Here is a 27,500-nt window from a genome sequence, read left to right as displayed (position 1 = left end):
CCTCTGACTTTTGCAGTCATTATCGCTACTCCGGGATGACCATAGCTGTGCATATGGCGTATGATCAGCAGCGATATCCTGTGCTCATTGGGAAGCAGCACTGGGTGCTTTTCTTCGTATGACACGAGGGCTTTGTCAATTCTTCCTCCAACCCTGATAATCCCCTTGTCGTCAACAAATGGGTTCAGGGTCTTAAACTCTCAATTCCTCATTCGACTCTTCAAATCCTTTTGGGCATTTCTGATCCATGATATCTCAGCCTTCCTTAACTCTTCGGGCATGAGAGGTCCTTCTCGTCCACTGGTTGCGTTTCTCCTGAGGCGTATCTTCTCGGCTAATCGGTGACTCCACGCGGTGACTCGTATCAGCTTTCGCCAACTGGAGAAATTCTTCACATTGATAACATTTCCGACATCTGCAGGCGAGGCTGCTCTGACGGTATTGACGTGGCGACGCTCCACATCTCCTTCGCGATGCAGTGTAGCTGTTTGGACTGGGCATTGTTCTTCTGGAAGTTTCAGAAATTCTGGGCCGTTCATCCATCTCCCCGTTAGCTGCTTTACATGTAATCCTCGCGACAAATCATCCGCTACGTTTTCTTCACCGGGAATGTGTTTCCATTGACTTGGGTCCGAGTTATTCTGGATCTCTCCAACCCTTGCCGAGACAAACGGCTTGAAACTGCGGGGAAGACTTTGAATCCATGCAAGTGTGATTGACATCGCCAAATTGAATCGTACACTCTTTCACTATTGTTTTCGCGAGGCGGGGGGCGAGAAAAGCTGCTTGTAGATCCAGGCGTGGAATTGTCAACTGCTTTAGGGGTGCCACCCTAGACTTAGCCGCGACGAAGTTAACTTCATAGGTGCCTTGTTTCGTTTTCTGTCGGATATACGCGCAGGCCCCAAATGCTTCTTGCGAGGCGTCTGAGAAGACACACACTGCTGGTGATTCTGGAGTTTCGGGTGGAATCAGGCATCTCTTGAAACCAATCTGGTCGAGCTCCTTCATTTCCTTGAAGAGCCGAATCCACTTTTCTTGTACCTCACATGGGAGCTCATCGTCTCAATTAAGACCAATCTGCCACAGCTCTTGGAAACCTATTTTGGCTCTGATGACGAATGCAGCTGCGAATCCAATGGGGTCATAGAAGCGGGCAACTTGACTGAGAAGCGTTCTCCTGGTCATCTTTATTCCACGGTCTACTGAACGATTTTTCAAGCGCGGTAAATCCACTTTAACTTTGAAGTTGAACTCATCTGCAACGCATTTCCAGATCACTCCAAGCACCTTTTATTCAACTTCTTCCTGAAAAACCTTGAATCCCCTTTCTTGATTTTCTGTGTTGATCAGAACTTTGTTCGATGTCCAGCCCTTCACGGCAAACCCTTCACTTTCGAGTACTTTGTCTAGATCTCCAGTCAACTTCTGAGCCTGCACTACAGTGTCTACAGAACCGCAAATGTCATCCATGTAAGAATTCTTTGTGAGCACTTCGGCTGCTTCCGGGTAGTCCTTCTTGTTTTCTTCAGCTGTTTTTCTTAACGCAATTTGGGCGATAGCAGGCGCCGGCTTATCACCAAACGTCAGGACGGTTTTTTCGTACACATCAGGTTCTCTCTCTGTTTCCAAATTTCTCCATAGGAACCGATGGACATGTTGATTCTTTTCCAGGATGAGTACTCGGTGATACACTTTGGATATGTCACTGCTACTCCTCTTTCTCGAAACCTCAAGACGACTCCAAACAGATTGTTCAACAGATCGGGTCCCTTAAGCCAATAATCGTTCAGCGCGTGACCTTGGTAAACTGAGGAGGAATTGAAGAGGATTCGTACGGGTGTGCTCTTCTTCTCGGGTGGAATTACTGCATGGTGAGGAATGTAATGCACCGGGCCTTTGAAATTCTTAATTTCTTCGTTAGACAGCTTTTTTGAGAACTTCATCTCATTCATTTCTTCCATCTGTTTGTCGTAAGCCACTCCTTGTTCTGGGTCTTTCTTATGGCGTCTTTCCGTACTTTCCAACCGTTTCATCGCTAATGGCTTATTATCCGGCAACAGCATGGGGTTTTTCTTCCAGGGGTACGGTACCTTCCATTGATTGCCCATCTTTTCACATGACTTGGAAATGATTTCAGCTTCCACTCTTTCAGCTTGTTTTAGCTTGTCAGCCTCACAAACACACGGTTTAACTTCTACTCCCATTGCTTCAGTCTTCCAAAAATCTGACATTTCTACTGGCGCGGAAAATCTTACATGGCAGACGCGGCCATTCACTTAGGTTTCTCCCGACGGTCCACCGAAAACAACCCATCCTAGAGGCGTTTTTCTCGCAACGAACTGTCCCGTTTGCCTGGTCTGTCCAGTATGCATCTATGCGTGGTCGATTCCTATCAGTAAGTCAACAGGACCATTGCCTCTGCGTATCCTTTCGTTTTCCAATCCCAGAAGCTTGGCGACTGGTTTAAGCTGAACTGCTGACACTTCTTCGCTAATGCACGGGATTACAATCGCCTTGATTGAGAACACCTCGGTGTTGTCTGGTGCTGACAAAGGAACTTCGTAAAACTTTAGTCTTGATTGTCTCTTCTTCTCCTCCCACTTTCGTAATTGTTACGGCGGTGTCGTTTCCTTTGAGCCCCAGTGCAGCTGCTGTTTCATCGCGGATTAGGCTGATCTGTATTCCCGAGTTAAGGAGGGTGTTGCTCTGCTTTTGAAACCCGTTTTGACCGTAAATCTTGCATGTTATCACCGGAAAAAGAGTTTCATATGGTTCGGAGAGAGACGCGACGCCAACCTTAACTGCAGTGCTCTTGTGAAGCAACGGGTGATGAAAATGCATGCACTCCCTTCCATTCTCAGTTTTCGTACACTTTCGACGTCTTCTACAATTATCAACTCGATGGTCTCTTCCAGCTGTGTTCATGCAGCTAAAGCAAACATGGTTTTCTTTGGCGACCTTGATGCGCTGGTCGACACCGAGTGCAGCGAATTTAGGGCATGTATCTGGCCAATGGGACGAACTTTTACAGTACCAGCATTTGTACCACTTTTGGTTAGGTGTGTCGACTTGAAAGGCGTTGACTGATCTGCTAGATCTCAATGGGGGCAGTAGCAAGCATACGTGATTTCATCTCCACATCCATCCATTTCATTAGTCGCTCCAAAGTCCCATTTTCTCTCTGTCGCTCTAAGTCTCGTGACCAAACCATTCGATCATCCGAACACATTTTTTGCTCGATTACAGATAGCATGTGACTATTGTCCATGTCATTTTGACTTCCGACCTCCTTCAGAGTGTTGAAACTTCGTTTAACTAGGTGAACTAAGTCGCAAAATCTCGCATCTTCTCCCGGTTGTAGAGCTCTAAACTTTACTATGTCTTGAGTGATCGTATCGGACACGAACCTTGCATCTCCGTAAATAGCGTCCAAATAATCCCACGCTGCGTCATAGCCCGAGCCTATCCCTTTAATTAACTATAATGGCTTATCTTTCAGACTTGCGAAGAGAAGTTATCGCATCCGTTTTGCTGTATTTTGATTCTATCGCATGCTTAAAATCGGCGCGAAAAATGGCATACTCTCTTACGTCTCCGGTAAATTAGGGCATCTTAGGCTTTTCCATCTTAAAACCATCGCACCGCATCGCGCAAGCGAAGAATTTGATTGTAGTTACGAAAAAGAAAAAAAAAAGGCGGACAATTTGAATCATATTTCCGACGACGAAGAGTCAGAATGGCTGGAAAATATAGATCCAAGTTTATTAGACGAATCGAACTAAGAAAAACAGCTTGACAACCAGAAAATTTCTTCATTGAATGAAGAAAATAGAAACAGCAACACAACAACGCGCCAGTTCCGTTCCGCTTCGCATACTTCTGTCACGCACTCCCGGTAAATAAATATCCGCGTAATTCGCCCGCACTGAAGTAACAGTTTGGCGTGTTGGATAATAAATAACTTATTAGACGTTTTGTTGTGTAGTATCGCTGAGTATTTTTACTCGTTATTTGTATTTTGACTCGCCCTACGGGCTCGTCAAAAGACGCCACAACTCGTAAAAATACTCAGCGATACTACTCAACAAAACGTCTAGTTAACAATTATTACACGAGCGTGCGTTGGATATGAGACGATAGATAGCCAACGAGGCGCGTAGCGCCGAGTTAGCTATACTCATCTCATATCCAACAAGCGCGAGTGGAATAATTGTTTTATTAAAAACATTAAATTCAATATCAAATTTTACTAAATTTTTGAGCTCCCTTTTAATTTTAAGCTGACGCGTACGCTTGCCATATTTGTAGATTATGGTATATTGGCTCATAGACCATAACGGCTAAGCCAATAAAAAGTCTTGAACTGCATTATCCAATGATCCAGTTTTTAATAATAAGATATATGTACTACCGCTCACAAGTTGTGATTTACACTCTCACTCTCAAGTGTTTACGAACGCTCAATCAAAGTTTTCTTGTTTTTTATTTGGTTGTTTCTACTTCAGAATGCGCGGATATCTGCTGAAATATCGAAAAATGTCCATTTCTCGTTTTCTTTGGAGCGACCTGATGAAAACTGCACGGAGAAATCCAGCGTCACGCCATCGTGATAACGTACATGTTTATGGCAAATGACCAGTGTTACGATAGTTTCGTGTAGATCAGCCAACTTTAACATGTTTCAAATGGCAGACAAGTAGAACGGTGTATCGTCAGAGGATTTCGGATTGCTCAAATTCCCATGAAAGAAGGTACAGTACTCGGAATCTGGATGATATGCACACGATTCAAGGTTCATGTTTTTAGTTACGTCGGGTAGTCCTACATGAAGGTTGATCAATTTTTTTTAAATATTAAAGCTAGAGGCGAGATTTCTCTTCGGGATATTGCTCAGAAGATAATATTCTTTCAATGTTTCGCACTTTTCATTTGTCTGAAACGTTTGTTGTTGAGAGCTTTTACTGCCACGGGCGACTAATTCTAACAAGCACGATTTTAACACGGCAAAACGACAGGAAACAACACGTGGCTAAAAATAAAACAGCAAACGAAAACCTATTAAAATATAAACTACACTAAATACCCAAGGAAAGCTACAAAGAAAACGTCTGTGAAAACTACATAATACAAACTTACATTTGTATTATGGGCCGTTAAGTTGAATCAACTTAATGGCCTGCTCCCAGTTGACTTGTTAGCTCAATTGGTAGAGCGCTGCACTAGTATCGCAGAGGTCAGCGGTTCGAATCCCGTACAGGCCTGACTTTTTTCAGGTCTGATTTTCGCTATTGCATAAATAGCGCTATCTACTGCGAGGGATCGTGCATCATACGTATTCAATACCGCAGTTCAAATATATGAACTTCGTATATTCATTGTGTCTGATTTATCATCACGGGTTTATTACGAATCAACTTAACGGCCTGCTCCCAGTTGGCTTGTTAGCTCAATTGGTAGAGCGCTGCACTAGTATCGCAGAGGTCAGTGGTTCGAATCCCGTACAGGCCTGATTTTTTTCAGGTCTGATTTTCGCTATTGCATAAATAGCGCTATCTACTGCGAAGGATCGTGCATCATACGTATTCAATACCGCAGTTCAAATTTATGAACTTCATATATTCATTGTGTCTGATTTGTTGCGATGTTGTGAATCCTGCCTAGTAGCGAACAAGCTTCACGAAGCGAAAAGAACGAATATACAAACTACACTTAACAAAACTGCACTGGAAAAAACTGCACAAACCTATGATGAACAATACGGTTTAAATACATGCTTCGTTACGTAATGACACAAAGAAAGCGTACGCAAAACTTTACTACAATTAGCACTACTGCATAAGAAACAATAGACAAAAAATAATGCTAGCGATCTACAAGAACATTAGATGTAAACATTGCCAATTTATGCAATATCTGATTTTTGAGCTTCGTTCGCGAATTGCCACTATGAAAAGTAGAGGCCGGCCCGCAGAAATTTTCACATATTTAAAAAGTAGAATACTAGAGCCAACTAAGTGCGTAGTTTCAGTTCCAGAATCAGTGTACTTTTGGAGAAATTTAGACAAACGTTTTCCCTGTTTACACTACAGCAAAAATGACCGAAACTGTACCAAGATAAGTAATCTATTGGTGTGTTCACATTCACTCCCAGGGAAAATTGAATGCATCAAAGTAAAGACGAACGATGTCACTATGTATGCTAGAAGTACCAATCTGTAATGTTGTATTTAGCTTGAGATAGAGAAATAAACATTTTACACTTTTTTTGCAATGTTTTTGTATGAAAATGAAGCACCAGGCTTCGAACAAGCAGCCGTTGTTACCATGGCAACAAGAGTGCTGCAACCTTAAAAAAGGGCATTTTTGTGCATCCCTCTGAGTGCCTAACTGCATGCAAAATTTGAAGGGGGGTTGAAAATTTTAATTTCCCAAGATATTTGATTCTTACAGAGACTCGTTCGTAAAGGTTAAAACTAATACGTATGATGCACGATCCTCGCAGTAGATAGCGCCATTTAAGCAATAGCGAAAATCAGACCTGAAAAAAATCAGGCCTGTACGGGATTCGAACCACTGACCTCTGCGATACTAGTGCAGCGCTCTACCAATTGAGCTAACAAGCCAACTGGGAGCAGGCCGTTAAGTTGATTCGTAATAAACCCGTGAAAGTGATAAATCAGATAAAATGAAATATATGAGGTTCATACGTATCTAATAACCTCATATATTTCATTGTATCTGGTTAAAACTAATGTCTTTCAAATGATTACTTTTGTGATATCCTGTAAAATTTACTCTATGCGCGAAAATTTGCGATTTTACCCCCACATGCATTTGCATTGGTAAAGTAGGGAGACCAAACAAAGATTATCATCCTATATCGTTCTGACAGGGTGCCAAAAGGGTTTAAAGGTGAATTTTACAGAAAGGCGAGCGTGATTCGTAAATTTATGAAACAACGCTAGGCGTAATTTGCATTCTGAAATGTACGTGACCGTGGAATTTTTGTTTCAGCTCGTGAAAACCGCAACATTTACCTGAAAGCTCGTACACGAGAAGATTCTTGCATGTGCGATGCTAAATTCAACATGGAAATACGTGTAAGCATCGTTTCCCTGCGATGACGCAGGGACAAGGAGTGAAACTGAATTCCCTTGCATCAATTAAAGCACAATGAGTGATTTGTTGTCGTTCGTACAGCGCACAGCTGTATCAAATTAAAGCAAGGTTATTATAGTTTGTGTGACTGATTATTTACTCCCTGCACTTTTCTGTTTTCCAAATTTACTTGAGTCGTTTGTTAGTGTTTGAAAGAAGCCAAATTTCTTACCTAATGCTGCGTGTAGACAATCTGTTGTCCAACATAAACCACCATGATATTTTTCGTGTTCAGCTCGTATCCGTGTAGTTCTTGTCTCTGGTTTCTCTACAGCCTTGGCGGTGAGATTTCTTGCGTGCTCTCTCAAGTACAGATTCAGCAAAACAAGGGAAAATGCTATCAGCAGAGCGATAGTGAGGATAAGAAATTTAACCGGCGCTGAACATTTCTTTCCTTCTTTCGCATCCCACGAAACAGAACATGTTCTACTGTTTGGCCTGCGCGTTTCTCTTTTGTTTGTTGTAACATAAACTGATGCCATCCTGATCGGCATTCGACGTTCATTAATGATTTCGTTGTTCACTTAATTTCCCTCTTCACACGTTAATTAAGCCTGCTTAAACTTAAACTCTACCTTACCGGCAGAACATGGATCAACTTTTGAATAAGAATACAGTTTCTAGCTAAAAAGAACTTGTTTAGCTAAGTAATCGCTTAACAGATTACGGGAATAAAGCCAACAACAAATGATTTTTAGTGACGTCAGAGCTTTGATTGTTGACGAGTCTTTCCTTCCAGATCTGCTCACCTCCCTGGTCTGGTTACCTCCCCGGTCTGCTCACCTCCCCGCTCCTTCTTTCCGTTTGTGCTGATGCTGAATGGCATGAAGATAGCAAGTGAATATTCCTCGCACGGTTATCTTTCTCTTGACATATTACATTAATTATACTTTAAGTTATATCATTATAAGGCTGCGATTTCTTCATCATTTTGATAAGATGCAGGACAGTTGCGGCAAAAAAGCGTGATACGGATTGAGGTCAATAGGCCAAACCATGGTGTAATAACAAATTTCAAAGTTCGCAGTTGGTACCACGAAATCTAACTCACGTGTGAAAACATTCATTCCAAAGCTGAACAATACACTATTATAAATTCATTTGTAATATGTTGGCTTGCTGCAACTCTTTTTCTAGTTGCAATAGTTTTCATTGGCAAACACATTTCAGTGATGTCATGTCATGATCATGGTCGTAAGTAAGGACGGAAATACGTGAGCATTAAAAAAGATAAGATTGAAGAAAAACAAAGACAACAATGAAATAAAGCAAGTTTCGAAATATTTCTTTAGCATCTCTTAAACTATGTTTCAAAGTAAAAACTCAACGCGACTATTGTGTGATACAGCCATTACACCAAAGGAGGTAGGTCAACTCTTTCAAGTACATAAGTCTTACATCTTGTCATCTTGCTACTTTGACGAATTTTACTATCAAGAGAAACCTATCACCTATCAAAATTCTTTGGCGCATTTTCGGTGTCAACGTTTGAAACCGTATTCCTAATATTCTATATTTTTATTCCTCGAATAAGCGCCCAAACTCACCGCGCCCTCTTCCTAATAAGCGCCCACCCCCTAACCCATAGTGTCAAACAAGCGCCGCCCTAAAATAAGCGCCTCTTCCCTCACTTTCTTGAAAGGAAAACCTGCTTTTATTGTATTCCGTTCAGTCACTTCCAATTATTTCTATCTCCATGTGTTTGCAGAGGTCCTTTCTGTGCGTTATTCATTCTTTTAAGTTCAGTTTCTCCTATTGCCTTGCTAACTTGATAAGTGCCCCCCGCATTTCAGCTCCCCCCCCCCCTAATAAACGCCCGTCGCTTATTTGAGGAAATACGGTATTCAATGTATTACTGACAATAATTGTTATATTTTATTTATAGAGCGTTATTTCCTGTGGCTCAATAGGTCTTTACAAAGATTACGACCAAAAGTAAAAATCAAAACTTTTACAGAGAGATAACGAGAGATAAAAACATATTAAAGTTCCTATGACGCCTTTTTTTTAGCATCAAATTAGAACCATACAGAAGGTGTTGGGTAGGATATGTGTGTGATTCTGGTGGTCTGTAATTTTACGAGACGAAAACAGTCCGAAACTGTGGCGAATTTGGGCCTCAGGTATCTCTTTGGCCATGTGGAAGAGTACCTAAATGTTCGTGATGTCACGGTTGTAAGTCCAAGTTTATCAAAGAAGCGAAGTGGGCGTGGAATCTATTGCTTACGATATTTAAAAAAAATAATAATAATGAAATGCCGTTTCGATATGTAGTTTGGGGCGGTTCGAATACCCCTGACTCGAAGAAGAACATTTTGCTCAACAAGACTCCTTTTGAGGGCGATCAATAGGCTTGGGTCGATTGTGCTCGTAAAACTGACATATTATGCTCTTAGCACTGCTCAAAATTTCTGAAATTTATGCCCGAGTTATGCTCGTTTCTCTAAATTATGCTCTTCGCATCAAAATTATGCCACTTGAGTTTTTAAGCAAAATAAAGGCAGAGCACCGGGGCAAATACAAAACAAGCGGCAACTCACCACTTATCTGGTGACTGCAGCCCATCATAAACCAATTATCAAACAATGTGTCGTTACACGTTTCCCTGCATTTGTTCCTCAGAATTCATAAACATACTGCTCATCATCTTTCAATCGATGGAGCTTCTTAAGTCAAAGTAAGGATGCAGAGTAATGCGCTCATCAGCGTTTATTGTACTGAAGTATAACACAAGCCTGAACATAATCTACTAGAGCATGGTCTTGCGATTCGTTGAAAGAGGAGTTAATTATAGAGAATACTAGGCCCTAATACTCCTTCTGCAGCAGCAGATGAGGGTTGTACCAGGAGAACCTTCATGACTGCAGACGACCAATGTGGCAATCGATCTGAGTGCTGTCGCCACTACTTCACTTTGTCTTTTTCGCAGGCCATTGTGACGTTATGGGCCGCAGCAACATAGTTAGGCAGTTCCGCCATTTATTACATGGTTACTGTCCAGAAACGGAAATAATCGTAGATCTTGTACAGTTGCTGGCGTCGGTCGCAGCCGTTGCACAGCTTCCGGGTACATTATTCTAGCAGCCTTGAATGCGTCAACGTGTTGTACTAATCTGCATTGAATTTTCGCAAAAACCACTGAATTCCAGGCTCGACACTCTTTGGCTTCCTGTTCTAGTGCTGCAACATTTTTTATGGGATCTCCAGCTTCGTGGACATTTCAGAAATGTGGCACCTGACATGTATCTGCAACCGTTTGTAGTCTCGCGAAGCACAAGAAGACTAGTGGACCATCTGCCTCCAAAACGTTAGTGGCTTTGACGAACGTTTCACCCACATCAACGAGCTCAAGCTTAAGGCTCAGAACTTTATCTGGATCAGTCAGAAAGTCGACCTGTTGACGTGAGATTTGGTGAGGAAAAATTTTTCTCTCAGCTTTAGCCACGAATATTCTTGTAAGTCACCAAACTGCTTCATGAGTTGTTTGTAAACTTCCCACTTCGACAACCCACGAGTTTCGGAGTAACTCTTTAATTTAAGTCCGGTCTGTTCCTGCCACATAAGCTTCACTTCGTAGCTATGCCCAAATAGGCGGATCCACAGATTGCCAAATTCACTTAAGTTCGCTATAACAAAGTGATTGCCGACATTATCCAGAGAGTGAGAAAAACAAAACACGTTGAATGTCTTAGAGAATATGAACTAGATGCGATTTAAGACTGGGGGCATTCTGGTCAAAAAATCCGAAAATTCCCAAAAGAAATGTAAATTTTATTTTACGCCCCTAAAGGTCACTTAAGTTGATCTATATTTAGGATATAATATTCTTTTAACAAAGAACGCTTTTATCAAAAAAAAATCCACATAAAGAGAGGTCTCTATTATTTTGCGTTTCCGTTACCATGGCAACAAAAGCGAAACCAATCAGAATTTCAGCTAAATTTACAATGGAAAAACAAAAAATCTGCTGAATTGAGTCTGTGGGATCCAGAAGTCCTAGATCACGTCACTGGGTCTAAATTTTCCGATTAGAGCCTGGCTACTCAGCTCAAAGAGCCAACTCGTGTTGCTTCATAACATCGCTTCGCGTCGCCATTGTTTATATTTCGTATACACCCAAAATATCATTGTTATAATGCCTAAATATGGTTCAAAACAGTCGACTATTCAGAAGAATAAGTAAAGGAAGAAAAAAGGCTTCAGGGGAGTTAAAAAACAAACTGTTTTGAGGGCAAAAACGCGTGATCAGACTGCAACCGTTGCTGTCGAAGAGGATGTTGGGAGCAACTTCAGAATACCCGGCCACTCACGCCCTTTATAAATCGAGTGCTCCCGTGGTCCGCAGTCCGAAGTCGGCTAACAAATAAAATGTACTTGCTAAGATAAAGAATGAAGTGCTACCGCTGTCTGCCCTACCGAAGTCGATAAATAAGAAGCAAACTAATTTATAAAGTCAAGTGATAACGCGGTCCGCACTACCGAAGTGGATAAATAAGTAGTAAAGTAATATTTAAACTCAAGTGCTACCGCGGTCCGCACTCCCGCAGTGGATGAATAAGTATTAAACTAATTTTTAAACTGAAGTGCTACCGCGGTCTGCAGTACCGAAGTGGATGAATATGTATGAAAGGAAGCTTTAAAATGAAGTGCTACCGCTATCCGCCCTACTGAAGTAGATGAATATGTAGTAATGTAATTTTTAAACTCAAGTGCTACCGCGGTCCGCACTCCCGCAGTCGATGAATAAGTATTAACTAATTTTTAAACTGACGTGCTACCGCGGTTCGCACTCCCGCCGTGGATGACTAAGTATTAAACTAGGTGTTAAACTAGGATGGTCAGCGGATGTTGGTCAAGAGGGTTGTAGTTTTTGAGCTCCGCTAAGTTTCTTTATATTCTTTGCTTTTTCTTATTTTTGTATTCTGTTTTATTGTGTGTCCTTTCTTATAACCTTTGTGCAATGCCTGGGTCAGTTGCGGCTTTGAAGAAGGAGAATAACATACTTAAAGCGCAACTATCGTCAATGTCGGACGAGGTAGCTAGATTGAAGGAGTTGATACAGCGACATAGTGACAGAAGCGAAGAAGTTCTGCCCAGCGAAGAAGGTGCCCAATGTGTAGAGTTCTTGAGCAAGAAATACGACGACTTCCATCTCTTTAGCGGCATGGCCAAAGACGAACTCCAACGACTAAGCGCCAAACTCGAAGAGCTGAAAGCCATGGTAGATATTATTGGAAATGCTATTGACGAATTTCAGGAACATAGTTTCCAGTATAATGTAAAAATTGTGGGAGTGCCTGAGAGGCTGCAAGATGAATCCGCAGCCTCGATAAGCAAGCTTTGCCTAAACATTTTAAAGAAACGGGAGCTGACGTATCGATGTATGACATTGACACCGCCCATCGTGTTCCCAGCAGGAATAACAATGGCAAGATAAAGCCAATAGTTTGTAAATTTGTCAGGCGTTTAGCCAAAGAAAGCGTCATGAATCATCGTAAAGATGCATGCAAATTGGACCCGGCTTCCGCTGGACTCCCTGAGGATGCCTCGTTAAGCGCGGTTAGAATTTTTGATCATTTGTCACCCCGAATGCAAACAGTCCTGTTCGAGGCGAAGAAGTTTAAAGAACAGCATTATTACCAGTACTGTTGGTCAAAGGGCTCCTTTGTTTATTTACGGAAAGATGCTACGTCTCGAGCTATCAAGATCAAGAATCTCGGTGATTTGCTCAACCTGGAAAACGGAGACCAAAGCTAAGTATATATCTTTTAATAACAACTCTCAATGGTAGTCCTAAGTGACAGATATGTTTGCCGAGCAAATAAATCTTTATTAAAAAACCTTCCGTTCTCAGATGTTGATATCATCCGAACGCATGGTCAGTTCAATAATAGCCTGAACAGTAACTTGCCAACGAAAAAGTACTTAGATAAGCTCCGTAGCCTCCATGAATTAGATATTTTTAGTTTGAATACTCAAAGTAGTGTCAATCCTGATAGCAACTTAAATAATCAACAAATTCGAAGCCGATATTTCTCACCACATAGCTTTTGCAAGTTTAAAAACGATCTCATGCGAGATGAAAACAAAACATCTTTCTAAATTCTACATAATAATGTACGAAGCCTTCGCCGTAACCTTGAAAATCTGCAAGTACATTTACTGGATGAACTAGACTACCACTTCAGCGTAATCGGAATAACCGAAACTAAAATTACAAACTCGGCCAGAATAGACTTTAATCCACATATTCCTAATTACCAATTCGAACAGGTGCCAACTCCTCTTTCTTGTGGAGGTGTCGGCATGTATGTTGACGCCAGTTTAAATTACACAGTCTTCGAAAAAACCTCTAACGAGGCTTTCCAGGCCTTATGGATTGAACTAGAATTTTTAAAAGGTAAAAATGTTATATGTGGTCTAATCTATCGGCAACATACTTCTCCTGAACAATTTCAAACGTATTTCGATATGACAATAGAAAGACTAAGCTCTACTAATAAACCGCTATATGTCATGGGCGACTTCAACATTGATCTCCTCAAATCTGAAACCTGTGATTTTTCTCATAACTTTCTGCTGTCCCTGCAAAGTTACTCCTTTTTTCCAGTAATTGACAAGCCTACAAGAGTCCATAATAATTCTGCCACACTTATTGACAATATTCTTGTTAACAGCATTGGCTTTAAACTCTCCAGCGGCAACATTGTCTCAGATATAAGTGACCACTACTCTCAATTTTGCATCATCCATTCTCCAAAGGACACACAATAAATCCGTGACTATTCGAGATTCTCGGAAGAAAACTTTATTAGTGATATTTCTCAAACTGACTGGACCGGTTTGATCTCTAATGGCTCTATTGACAAACGCTTTTCTTCGTTCTACAACAGATTGAATAAACTTGTTAATAGACATGCTCCTCTCAAAATTGTATCAAAACGCAAGGCCAAGCAACTATCTAAACCATGGATAACTAGAGGTTTACGTAGATCAATAAAAATAAAGAACGATCTCTTTTACTCTGGTGACATGGCTACATACAAGCTGTACAGGAACACAATTTTAAGCCTTACTCGCCAGAGTAAAAGACTTTACTATCAATCCTATTTTAGTAGCAACCTAAATAATATCAAAAAAACTTGGGAGGGGATTAACACTTTAATTAATAAGCACAAAAAGACTAAGCTCGTATCGTCGCTCCAGCTTCCAGACAACCGGGGTACAACACAAAACCAATCAGAAATAGTTAATGCATTGAATTATCATTTCGCATCTGTCGGACCTAAACTTGCAAATAGCATACTATTATCCACCAGGGACTTTAAGGATTACCTAGGGAATTCAAATTACACCAATTCTTTCTTCTTTGACGCTGTCACTTCTACTGAAATTGAAATGGAAATTTTGAGTACTCAATCAAAAAAAGCCTACGGACTTTATTCATGTCCAGTTCGTCTCTTGAAGTCCGCACGTCAAGCTATATCTCAAACCCTAGCTGAACTAATGAACATGTCCATTTCAACTGGTATCTATCCCCACAAATTAAAGCACGCTGTAGTAATTCCAATTTATAAAGCGGATGATGAAACTGACCCAAACAATTATCGCCCAATATCGTTACTGTCCGTGTTTAATCGAATATTCGAAAAACTAATGAACAAACGCCTAAAATCTTTTATAAATAAGAATGATATATTTTTCACATCGCAATATGGATTTAGAGAGAACTGCTCAACTCAACATGCAATTCTGGATATTCTAAATACAATTCAAAACAACATTGATAAAAATTTATATTCCTGTGGCATTTTCATTGACTTGAAAAAGGCCTTCGAAACGGTTGATCATTCGATTTTGTTGCATAAATTACACCATTATGGAATTAGAGGATTGATTAATGACTGGTTCTCGTCATACTTGTCTGTCAGGATGCAATCAACCCAAATCGGTTCTATTGTCTCTAGCAAAGAGAGAATAGTGTGTGGAGTCCCTCAAGGTTCTGTACTTGGTCCGCTTCTTTTCTTAATTTATGTCAATGACATGCATCGTTCCTCTAAAAAGTTTGACTTTTACCTATTTGCTGATGATACCAATTTACTATATGCAGAAAGAGATCTAAACAAACTTGAAGTTGTCGTCAATGAAGAGTTATTAAAGTTGTGTGAATGGCTGAATTCAAATTTATTATCTCTTAACGTATCCAAATCTAGTTTCGTTATTTTTCATCCTTATCAACACAAACTATACCGAGAAGTAAACCTTATATTACTTGATAATAACTCGGAGCAATTGGTATCTCTTGAACGTAAGACATATGTTAAATACCTAGGTGTTCTAATTGACGGTAATCTCTCCTGGAAGCATAACATTAACTACATTTCCACGAAAATAAGCAAAGGTATCGGTATTGTTGCAAGGCTAAGACACTTGGTACCGCTCACTACTCTTAAAAACATTTACCGCTCGCTCATTGAACCGTATATTTCCTATGGTCTTGTTGCTTGGGGCCAAGCCGCGAATACTCATCTAAACAAAATCGTCATTTTACAAAAGCGGGTTCTTCGTCTAATGTACTTTTCCGATTATACATCTCACAGTGCTCCTCTTTTTAGTCGTACGGGAATTCTACCGATAAAAATGCTTTACTTCAAATTGGTTGCCTCTCTGTTACATGACATCAAAAATCGCTGTGCTCCTCCCAATATTTCTGAACTTTTTACTCACTCTGAACAGGTTCATTCCTACTCTACTCGTTTCTCAGTAGCTGGAAGCTTTTATATAAAACAGGCGAGAACAAATCATCAGTTGTTTTCCTTTTCTATAGTTGGTGCGAAAATATGGAATGGCATCCCCCCTGAAATTCGTAAGCTAAAGAAAGTACCTTTTAAACGTGAGCTAACTCACTTGCTTTTGAAAATTCTTGAAATTGAGGAGATGAATGTTGACTTGCGCTACCTTGACCTTTCTAGCTTATATTTGTATTTCAACTGATTAGCTTTCTCTTTGACCTGTTAAAAACTCCCTTGTGTGACTGGCTCAGTTAAAACCTTTAACATGATTATCACTACTATTATTTATTATTTATTTTTATTCGCTCATTTATTTATTTCATTGTTGCGTGTGTGTGTGCGTGTGTGTGTGCGTGTGTGTGTGCGTTTGTGTGTGCGTGTGTGTGTGTATGTGTGTGTGTGTGCGTGTGTGTGTGTGTGTGTGTGTGTGTGTATGTGTGAGAGCCTATACAGTGTCTGTTTAGGTAGCCCGCCTAAAATAGCTTCGCTAACTGCGGGCTACAAAAGCCTTTATTTCTTTCATTTTAAAAAATAAAGTCAATGTTGTTGTTGTTGTTGTTGTTAAAATGAACTGCTACCGCAGTCCGCAGTACCGCAGTCCTTGAATAAGTAATAAAGTGAGCTCTAAACTAAATTGCCATACGCTAAAACCCTAAAAAGAAATACGTTAAAAGCCTAAAACCTAACCCTAACCCTAACCCAAAATCCTAACCCTAACCCGAGGGTTATGAGTGTTTCAAAATATCCAGAAATAAAGCATTGTAATTAACTATGTGGAAGCTTAAAAGATGTGAAATACAAGAAAATTAGCCAATAGAGGTTTCCCGCTGACGTCACGTATGCCGTGGCAACCATGTTGGCCGCCATCTTGAAGGTCAGGTCTTCCAATGTTAACAAGCGATTCTGACCATGTCTGCGAAAAAAACTTACTTTTCAACGCTCGATCCGCGCGATAAAGAGAACTATTTGCAAAAAATAGCTTGTATAGACAACATTGATCCGTTTGAGATCGCAAATAAGGAATGATCGTCAAATGTTAGCGATTTTCCACCGATAACTTACGTGGACCTCGTGAACCATCTAGTCCTAAATTCACTGGACGAAAAAATTAGGATGTACATGAAGACAGTTTAAAAAAAATTTCATCTCTTTAGATTTTGCAACGAAATTTTAGGCCATGAATTCTAGCCAAAAGGTACTTTGTATTGCTTCCCAATAATGCTAGCTGAGGGGCTGCAAATCCTTTAGAAGATCAATTGTAAGTTTAAAGCGCTTTGACAACCTACAATCCAAAAATGTTTGATGGTTTTACTCCCTCGAAATGGGTATATTTTCAACTGAACTGGGTTTCCTTGATACAGCGACGTTAACTCTTATAGTAATTTTTCTCATTGCTCTACCACATGGTTGGCTCTTGAAACAATGATTTCTTTTGTTCAAAGGTTGGAAAAATTTGATGGAACATCAAAAGAAATTTGATATTAATGTTTGTAGACCAGATACATCACTATAATTGATGAGCCAGCTCTAGGAAATCACTCGGGTGTAATACACTGATGGGTAGACCCTTAATATATCAGGTCTATAAGGAAACATTGGGTTACACAACAACCCAAAATGACCCACCAAGAGGTTCAGGTAAAAAATCCTTGCCAAAATGAATTGCCAACCCCTTCCCCAAAGAACAAAATAGTTGGACCCTTACAGTAATTACCTAGAAAAATAGGGCTACACTGCATTCATGTGTGTCACATTAAGAGCAGCCCCTTTGCAACAGCTCAAGGAGCACTTCTAGTAAGTTCTTTTTTATTTTTTATTTTTGGCAGCCTTTGTGTTGCCTCTAAGAAAACACTGGGTTACACCACCATTTGCTGGTGCCCAAATTACACAGTCCCTAAAAATAGAAGTCACACTCATCAATACTGCTCCAAATAACAATAGTAATTCATTCACTCCAAATAATTAAATTTTACAGTAAAGTACACAATCATTGCATTGATATTTATGGGAAATGCATGGAAACACAACCCCAAATAGAAAACAAAACAAAACAAGTGATATTCTGGTACAAAAAATTCTGCCCCTGAAAATGAAATAAACCAGACGCAAGAGTGGCAGGGCTCACTCCCTGCTATATAAATTTTTAATTCCAATATGCATCATGATTGACTTGTATACAAGTCCCCACGACACTGCAATGCAATGTGCTTCCATGGGTATATGCTCCAATTAACTAGTAATTTCAAGGTTTATCAATCTCAATTAACCTTAAAAGTCAAACTTATTCCAGTGAAAAAGTTTGCATGCAAACTATTCTGGTTTCCCATACAAGAAAGTTCAATTTCGGGAAAGCCACAAATGAAACATTATTCACTTCCGAACACCAGAGAAGCACTGACTGGCAAGATGTGCCATTTTGCCAGCTGCCAACCTTCGATGTACCATCGAGAAATTTTTAAGTGCTTCAATGGGTATGCTCTGATGAACTGGTAATTTCAATGTTCAAATCTATCTCAAACAACCTTAAAAGTCAAACTTACTCCAGAGAAACAGTTTGCATGTAAACTATTCTGGTTTACAATACCAGAAACTACAATTTCAGGAAAGCTACAAATGAAACATTACTCACTTTGAACAACAGATAAGTCCTGATTGGCAAGACTTAACATTGAGAAAGCCTTCAGTGCTTTAATAAGGACTACTTAGGATTTCGATTTGAGTCTTTTAGACGAAAGATCGAGCGCTTTTTCTCCTTGATGGACGATAACACTTGGGAAACAATAATATCCCTTCTTGTCGCGATTTGAGCGGTTGGAACAACCGACAACAGAGCAAAAATTGACCATCTTTACTTCAGCCCTTCGGTTCGTCTTATGTTTTCCTCGAGAGGTTGACCTTCAAGATGGCCGTCAATGCGTTTCTATGGAAACGTGACGTCATGCGGGAACCCTCTATCGACTGCGGGACTACGGTAGCAAGGAAAAACAAGATGAACACCAACTCTTATGATGCAAGCGGAATATTTTGTGATGTTTAATATCGTCGGCATCCGTTCGTATCGAGAGACGAATCTCAACACTTACTACGATGTTTAATATAATGCAGATATTAGGTAAAGTATGTCGACTGCGGTACTGCGGTAGCAGGATTTGATGAATGATTTTCCAGTGGCCGGGTATTCTGAAGTTTAGCCGGATGGGAGTTGTAAGTGAAAGAATTCCTCCGCCCAAAACTCCAGCTTCTTCGCGGAAACTAGGTGCCCAAGAACAAGAATCATCTGATTCCGAGAGTTATGAATTTTAGGAAAAAGTAAAAGGCTATCAGCTTGTTTCTATAGACAGTTTGTTGAGGTTTGTTCGAAGGATTCACTCGCGTGGACCAAGTGCTTCAGGTGTGTTATATGTTTTTTTTAATTTTTCTTTATTTGTGAGCACATAATGTTTGTCTGTGGCTATACTATAGTGTCTTATATATAATTATTTTATTTTAGGCAATGTTAAGCTCATTGAGAGAAGCATTGAGAGATTTGGCATCAGCAGCTCTTTGTTTGCTAAGTGCCATGAGTGTGGCATGGAGGAATTTATGGCTACAGGAGAGCATGATGGTGATCAAGAGACCCCGAGAACCATCCGGGGTAAAGATATCAATAGACGAATAGTTTATGCTGCTTTTGAGATGGGAAATGGTAGAGAAGGGGTCGCTAAGCTATGTGGAATCCTAAACATGCCATTCAACATTTCCATAGACACTTGGTATAACCATGAGGAAATTCTTCATGCTGCACACGACAAAGTCACCAAGGAGCAGCTTAAAGCCAATGAGAATGAAGCAAAACAAGTCGCAATAGATGGAGGAACCTCAAGAAATGATAACAGTTTTCTCTTGTTGATATCCGTCACCTTTGATTGCACTTGGTCAAAGAGGAGTATTACTGCTAATCATTGTGCTGGCTTAGCCTGCAAAGACAAGCCTCATCATCTGGATGCTGTCTTCAAAGAGCCATTGCTAAAGATTTATGAAAGATTAAGTGAGTCAGCATTGTTGCAAAGGCCTGTTTGCCTGGCTACACACAATACCAATGACTCTATCAATTCTCTTGTCTGGAAAGTGTCCAAAGCACAAGTGGCATGGATCAAAGAGAATAGGGATGGTGGCAAATGCTGCTGCCCTTCATTTTAGTTGCGGCGCAACTAAGAAACACAGTGTTATGAGGGAAGCAGGGCTTGTTGTGGGACACCATACCAACAGAGCTAGTGAAAGAAGAGACTCAGGAAGAGTAAAACAGGCTGTGGCAAGAGTGCAAGAAAAGCACAAGAAATATAGGCTTGCAAGGAAACAAGCAAGAGTGAAAGAAGAAGAACTCCGAGTCAGGAGAGAAGGAATGACATATGAAGCAGGCAGTTTTAATGACATTGCTACTCTCAGAGAGCCTCAATAGATAAAAAGGAACAACTAGAGACAGTTAGGATAGGTGTGAGCAGTGTATCAATGTAAATTTGCAAATTTATGTAAGTCAAGGGGCTCTAAGTAGCATCTAACTATATTGGTCATTTTTAACTTGCATTTCTCAAATTATGGAAATTTTGTTGTTTTCGTACTTACCCCTTAAATATCTTAAGAACATTTCAACATATTTTCACCATATTTTGCACAGTTATAATAGATATTATGGTTAACAAATTAATTGAGCCTTTTTTGAAAATTCCACATAAAACAGAAATTACAGTCTGATAAATATTCTCTGTCGACAAATGGTTGCCATGGTAACTACAGTTGGCAAAGCCCCAAAGGCTCAATTACTTTGTAGAGTGTGTTGTGTAAGTGCTTTGTACTAAGTTACAGCTCTATAGCTCTTTTAGAACACAAGAATTTCAAGGGGAAGCTAGAACAAGTAAAAAATTGTCTCCGGAATTCATTAGTTAATAATCAACTTCATTAAAGATTCTGGTGTCTATTGATCATGTTATCTTACTTATTAGTCATTGATTAATGCATGTGCCAAGTTTTGACTGTTTTCTCTCAATTGTAAATTTTTTATGCATTATTTTATATGCAAGTGAATTTGCCCCAAAATGTAACCAGAATGCCCCCTTAATTAAGACTGCTTGGTTTACGCTGGCGCTGTCTCTCATGGCCGCTATCAATGAGTCTGCTCTCACACCATAGTCAACAGATAAACATTCGCAGAGAACTTGGGCAAGTTCGTCACCCTTTACTGATTTGGCACAAACATCAATTCTGATCAGTCGTTGCACAATGCACCAATAATCGTTGACAAAAAGGACCACGATCACGATCGCCTCTCCCCGTCTCGTGCTTCCATCAAAGATAATGGAAAGATCCCTTTTGCATTCCCTGCCATTGCGATCAGATGGTTCTCAGCGAATTTCCGCTTTAATCCTCTGTATCTCTTGCTTAGGTGTAAATCATTAGAATGTACTTCTTCATTTTAGAATGATGACTAAGACGATAGCCTTGCTTTTCACGCTGAGCAGTCAGAGTTTGTCTATGTTTCGTAAAGGGATTCCAACTTTGAGAAACTTCTCTACCACCTGTAAACGGTATGCTCTCTCCTCAACTGGCAACGTGCAGTCCTTGCTCTGTGTATTATCTTGTCTAAGCGCCTCCGTAGTATAGTTTAATCTCGCGTCTTGGCTTTTTTCATCGTCGCCTTGCTCGAGTCGTGCTCTCTGGAAGCAACATGATTTTGAAGTATGCTCCTATAAGGCTTAGAAGCTGCTTGCAAGCGTCACAAAACAGTTTAGCGTTTCGAAGACACAAACTTTCTCCGGGAAATTGTTTGATTTGATCGTTATGACTGATGCTTTTTAGATCTGATGTACCTCTTTCACTATATTTTCCTTTAACCGGTTTCAATACACGCTCCCGAGAGACTGGGGCTCTTTGTACGACATTGCCTGAAGAACTAGAAGTGTTCGACGAGGATCCGTTCGACGAAGAGGACGCCATATTTTATCCTGGATCGCAGCACTCGCAAGCGAGTGGTAAGAAACCAAGAAACGTTGTAACGACCGCAGTGAATCCACCGTAGGCGCAATTCATTATGAGAAACAAACATTCTAAAAACATAATTCAGTCAAGAGAAGTACATTCACTTCAAAATTACGAAAATTGTTCATATCGTGGAAGTAATAAAGTAGCTTATGCTAACAGTGCTTTTCTTTGAAAAAAGTTTAAAATTATGCTCGTTTTGCCAAATTATGCTCAACATTATACTGGCACAATCGACTCAAGCCTAGCGATCAAAGGCCATAGGCTGTAAAACGGCGAAAGAAGTGGATGCAGTTTGTGAGCGCAAAGCGTGCTAAGTGGACTACGACTTCGAATTCACGCATATGTTCAATGCCGTAATTATTTGCCCATATCCCGAGGCCAAAACTTTTGTTGAAATATTGTAAAAAAGGTCCACGCGAGTTGTTAAGTGAGATGAATGGTCAGCTTTTAAACTGATGTCGGAAAAACGAAAGACAATGAGCTAGTATCCGCCGTATTTGAAGTATTAAGTATCCTGTCTTAGATCAAACACATCTAGAGTGGTTTTTGCCTTTTTAGAGCAGAGTAGACTAGTCAGGAATCGTGCAAGTTGAGCCCTTTGTTGAGAACTTTTTTCGCAGCGTTATTTGGATTATTCTCGAGGAAACCAGCAGTTGATGATGAACATCAAGGGCGCATGTAGTCGAACCGTTTCTGACAAACGAAATCTAGGAAGAAACTTGATAGTACATACATGTTTCTGTGGTGTCTCAGTTGCAACTTTTGGCTTGATATCATTTGTTAGATAAGTAACCATTATGTGCACAATGTACTAGATTCGATTTGCTTCATTGCCTTGTTGAAATATTAAACGCGGTAAGAGCTCTCGGAAAGGTCGGTGAAAATTATTGTCTTTTACAGCGTGATACTTATCGACTTACATGGTATGTGTGTGGTGAAAAAAAGATAATTTGATGCCCTGAAAGCTGATGTAAATCAAAAGGACCATTCCCTATCTTTGATGAGATAGCACCTACGATTTGTTCAGCGGTCAACTTTGACATTCATTTGGCATGTTGTGTTTCTAGTCTACAAAGTTTAAAATGTAACAAAGATGTACGGCTTCCAAGATATTTGACTTGTTATTTGTTAAGCTGGAGATAGTTTCTTATTCACCGAAAAAGAAATAAGCCGATGATATGTTGGTCTCCTCTCAGTGCAAGGAAAAATAAAATGGTTACTAACCATTATACATGTATATACATTATACATGTATATAACCATATACAGGTCAGTTTTTTGAAAAAACTGACATAAAAAAAGGCTTGGTAACCAAGCACACAACTGTAAAATGGACTATTGAACATAACATGTCTATAGAAATCACTTACATATTTTATCCGAGGTTTTTTGCTTACATTTGATATATAGTCTCTTGCTCTCTATTGTTATATTTGACTTTTCGTTGAGATGTAGTTTAGAAATTGCTCCATTGCAAAAGTGCGAATTATTAATGAAAGGTGGGGCGAGGAAGGGGTGGAGGTCAACAATCAATATCGTAGTAAGTATCAGACAGAGGTAATAGCCGGTCTTAAAAGGAAAATAATTCAAATACTGGAAAATTATAGACGAACGATCGACGTTTCAGCCATATCACACGGCCTTCATCAGGAAACTGCCGAGTCAGCCTCGGTCACGCAAGTGTCACGTTATAGCTAATTCGGCACGTCCCGTAACGCACGGTCCCACGTGTGCGATAGTACAAACCGCAACCCCCCTTTCTTATTAAGAGAAGGGTCCTCTACCCTCTGAAGCTGTTTGGGAGAGGGCAGATATTGCTGATTTCCAAACACATACAATGTTGGAAGATTGCTAAAGGATCACTGGATCCCGGGGTAAACTAGTTCTCCTAGTTTCTCGGTACATGAGCAACGCTCCGCCATCCTTTACTAAGCCGGCAATATTATTCAGCGGTCAAGTGTGTATGTCATACAACCAGTTACAAAGATTGACCGCTGAACAAATCGCAGGCGCGATCTCATCTTTTGATTTACATCAGCTTCATTTTTTTGGCCACCAACACATATCATGTAAGTCGATAAAGATCACGCTGTAAAAGATCAATAATTTTTACCGATCTTTCCGAGAACTCTCACCGCGTTTAATATTTCAACAAGGCAACGAAACAAATGGAATCTGGCACATTGTAGACATATAATGGCTACTTATCTAACAAATGACATCAAGCCAAAAGTTGCAACTGAGGCACCACAGAGACGTGCGTATTATCAAGTTTCTTCCTGGATTACTATTGTCAGAAAGTTCGACTACTTGCGCCCTTGGTGTTCATCATCAACTGCTGCGTTTCCTCAAGAATAATCTAAGTATGGCTGCGAAAAAAAGTTCTCAAAAAAGGGCTCAACTTGCACCATTCAAAGATTTTCTCCTTGTTCATGTTTAAACGATACTCTCTGGGAAACTCCATGTAAATTTCGTTATTTTAAGTTAATAAAATAAAGATGTGGTTTACGGAATTTTGATGATACAGACCGAAAAGCGGGAGTTAAAAATAAATTTCACGTCGGCACGGGTTATGAGATCAGTTGCCCCAAAATATTATTACTGGTTTGGGAGTCCAGTGATGACTTTCACTGCCCATGTAGGGATAATGATCAGAACTGGTAGGTCATCGGAGATATTGGGCCTTAAAATAGCCTTACTTTTGGACTTTGTCAAAACTAGAAAAAGTCGTCTTTCTTAAGGGAGAGGTAAGGGAAGAAATGAAATGAAAAATTTAAAACAATTCAGTGTTTGAAAAGTCTGTTAGATATAGAACATAATCTAGTTGATTGAATTTGGAGATGGCTTTTTGGTTTGTCACAACAGCAATGTAAAGTTAGCTAATTAATTATTCAAAAAGGAAACGGGGGTTTTCCCAGCGGGACCCTCTATCTCCCAGGAAATTAAATATTTTGACCTATTATTTTCACACATTTGTTAACTCGTGATACTTTGCATGTGTGCCAAGTTTGAACCAAATCAGTGATTTGAGCTTTATTGTCTCTGCCTGGTTCTGCCCAGTTTTCTCATCGTCATGCTCTTAAAACATATATAAGTCCGTATACAGGAATGTACCTTCCGCTTGACCTGCACAGTCATAAAGAGGGGGACATTTGGGTTTGTGGTGTTGCAGCGTTGACCCTTCTTTTAATGCAGTTTTGCAGTGAAGAACAATTTGCATTGCAGTTTTGTGGTGATCTCAAACCTTACAGAGTATTGTATTGTATTGTAATCTTTATTTAGACACGATCAATTCATCAGCCTATAAAAATACATATCACATACGCTAAGATATTTAAAATTAAAACTACATACTATAACACTAAAGTTGTTTTCCGTGAATGCCGTGCGTTAGACTTAAAGAATGTCATTGATCTTACGTTTAAATAACCCCAGAGACTCTGTGTTCCTTATATCGCGTGGTAAACTGTTCCATAATGTGGCGCCATTGTAGCTAAAGCTTTTTCTGTAATAATTAGTGCGCGGTAGTGGAACATTAAGCTTATTTTTAGAGTCCCTGAGGTCATAAGCAGAGTTTGCGGTCATAAGCAGTGTATGTTGTTTGTAATTTCAGATGGACTGTGTTCAGTGAAATATAAACCATTTCCCATGTTGCAGTTTATTCTTCAACCTTTTTAAAAACTAGATTTTGATAACCCATGGTTAATTGTCAAACAAACAAGCAATACAATTAAATACATCCAGGTTGATCTTTAATGACCATTAGCTTATTAACCGCAGGCCATGTTCATATATATTTTACTTGACCTCTGGACCTCTACCACACGCACTATTGGCCAGCCAAAGACCCGCACATGGTAAAGATGAATGAAACCAGCCCAGGAAAATATTTAGACTATATTGTGGTGTCAGTGTGTTGATAATATTTCTTGCAGTAATTCGGTGTTTGTTCTATTTTGTTTGCAGCAATGTATTATTCAGAACCCCCCATGTCCCCCTCCACAAACAATGAGATAACTGAAAAAAAATGTTTGTGTGTTTGGCAAAAAGTGTTTGTGTGTTAGTACATGGCACCAAGTGACAAAAATTAATAATTTTCTGTAAGCAAGAATTTACATGTCTGGGAGAAGTTATGGCAGCATTCAGATTTCAACTTTGTATTAATTGTAACTTTTCACCAGAATTATTCCTTGTATCTTAAGCCCCCAAAAGTTGTAGCAGGGGAATCTAACCTAACTTCCTTTGTTTTCAGTTGTGTCATTACATGCATAAAGTTTTACTGTGAATAGCAACATTGTATATGGACATTGTAACATGCAGTGTTATTTGGATGGCATTAAATACTCAGGCTCAAGCTCTCAATAGTGCATGGTGCTCTTACAAATGCTGATACCCTGACTAAACATTGATATACATGTAAGGAATTGGTCACAAGATGTGTGATTTTTAAAGGATGGAAATCTGGAAAAGCAAGGATCCTCTCACAATTAGAACTGAAATCAATGGGCACCCCCTCCTTTTAAATTCATGTTTCTACTGCCTCCTCCCCTTCAATGTTTAGGGGCACATAGATGAAGAGTACCTTTTGTATTTTGATGCATGAAGAAAATGGTTAGGTTGAAATATATTACAAAGATTTGCCAGCTTGGTACAGCGTAAGTCAGGAAAAATGGAAGACAGGACTGAGTTGTTGCATGAGTTATCCAATTTCAACAACTACCAAAGCCTTTTCAAAAACTGTCATGTTAACATTTTGTCATAGTGAACCCATGAAAGTCTTAGTAGATGGTCAAATTAATACTTTTTTCAGATCAACAAAGTTTATTGTTGTGTTTCATGTTAAAAAGTTGTTACAATTCCACGTTCCAGAAATTTATTGACAGGCCGACATGAGATACCATTTAAAACTTTCCAACCCTGTAAGACAATAACAATATCAACTCAACTTTTAAACTGACGAGAGAACTTGACTGATTTTTGTAGTTCATTTCTGCAATTTACATGTACAAATAAAATTCAGGTCTTTTTTTCTAGGTTTCTACAAACATCTTCATTGTCAAATCCTAAGTTTCTTTTCATCGTCAAGTTTGAAATATATTCTCGTTCTAACTTGTCTTCGTTTTGATAGATCAAACTTTCGCGGCGAAAAACAGATGCAAGATAAATTTCATATTTCAGTAGCTAGAGTCGCCAAGATCATGGGTTATTGGTTTAAAGACAATGACAATACATGGAACTATAGCAGCGGTTACCGAATTAAATAACCGAAAAATCTAAAAAAGAAACCGCGTATATCAATCACGAAACGCAAATTGGGCAAGAGTTCATGCATGTAACCCATACATTAATTAAGCATAGAGTGTTGCAAAGAACCCTTTATATTTAGTCTTTATGAAATGAATGCATAATTAACGTATGGGGTTATATGGAATTCTTTCCGCGAATTGTCGAAAGACTATTTAAAAAAAATAACAGGTTTAACCTTGAATTGAAAATGATATTCATTTTAAATCTCTACGCTTACTAGCGTCG

The 27,500-nt window shown here is 39.6% G+C and overlaps 2 protein-coding genes and 4 pseudogenes across 3 annotated transcripts in view; 2 read left to right on the top strand and 4 right to left on the bottom strand.

Annotated features, from left to right (window-relative positions):
- LOC148725186 (uncharacterized) overlaps positions 1-3,650 on the bottom strand; it is a 4,007-nt pseudogene extending 357 nt beyond the window's left edge.
- The window catches only part of LOC111321502 (endothelin-converting enzyme homolog), a 42,127-nt gene extending 34,286 nt beyond the window's left edge, over positions 1-7,841 (bottom strand). The window contains exon 1 of one of the 2 annotated variants that reach the window (XM_088730599.1): positions 7,334-7,841. In XM_088730599.1, coding sequence (XP_088586725.1) covers positions 7,334-7,655 — 322 coding nt within the window. In that variant the 5' untranslated portion in view covers positions 7,656-7,841. The remainder of the gene's footprint in view (positions 1-7,333) is intronic. The other variant, XM_088730600.1, reaches the window with a different exon arrangement.
- A 2,022-nt stretch (positions 7,842-9,863) lies between these two features.
- Positions 9,864-10,890, bottom strand: LOC148725185 (uncharacterized; annotated as a pseudogene).
- Positions 10,891-11,952: 1,062 nt separating this feature from the next.
- LOC111321563 (uncharacterized) lies at positions 11,953-12,918 on the top strand (annotated as a pseudogene).
- Positions 12,919-18,955: 6,037 nt separating this feature from the next.
- LOC111321537 (uncharacterized) lies at positions 18,956-20,911 on the top strand. The gene is made up of 2 exons (XM_022924452.2): positions 18,956-19,344; positions 19,444-20,911. The coding sequence occupies exon 2, from the start codon at positions 19,524-19,526 to the stop codon at positions 20,130-20,132; it is 609 nt and encodes a 202-aa protein (XP_022780187.1). The 5' UTR covers positions 18,956-19,344; positions 19,444-19,523; the 3' UTR covers positions 20,133-20,911.
- A 7-nt stretch (positions 20,912-20,918) lies between these two features.
- On the bottom strand, positions 20,919-21,923 carry LOC148725184 (uncharacterized; annotated as a pseudogene).
- Between the last annotated feature and the right edge of the window lie 5,577 nt (positions 21,924-27,500).

This window comes from Stylophora pistillata, chromosome 8 (assembly GCF_964205215.1).
Source record: "Stylophora pistillata chromosome 8, jaStyPist1.2, whole genome shotgun sequence".
In the NCBI taxonomy this organism is placed as follows: Eukaryota; Metazoa; Cnidaria; class Anthozoa; order Scleractinia; family Pocilloporidae; genus Stylophora; species Stylophora pistillata.
This window is presented reverse-complemented; position numbering and strand designations above follow the sequence as displayed.

What these genes read in the sequence shown, in the direction of transcription:
- LOC111321537 (XM_022924452.2), top strand. Translation starts at nt 19,524, where the DNA reads ATGGAGGAATTTATGGCTACAGGAGAGCATGATGGTGATCAAGAGACC.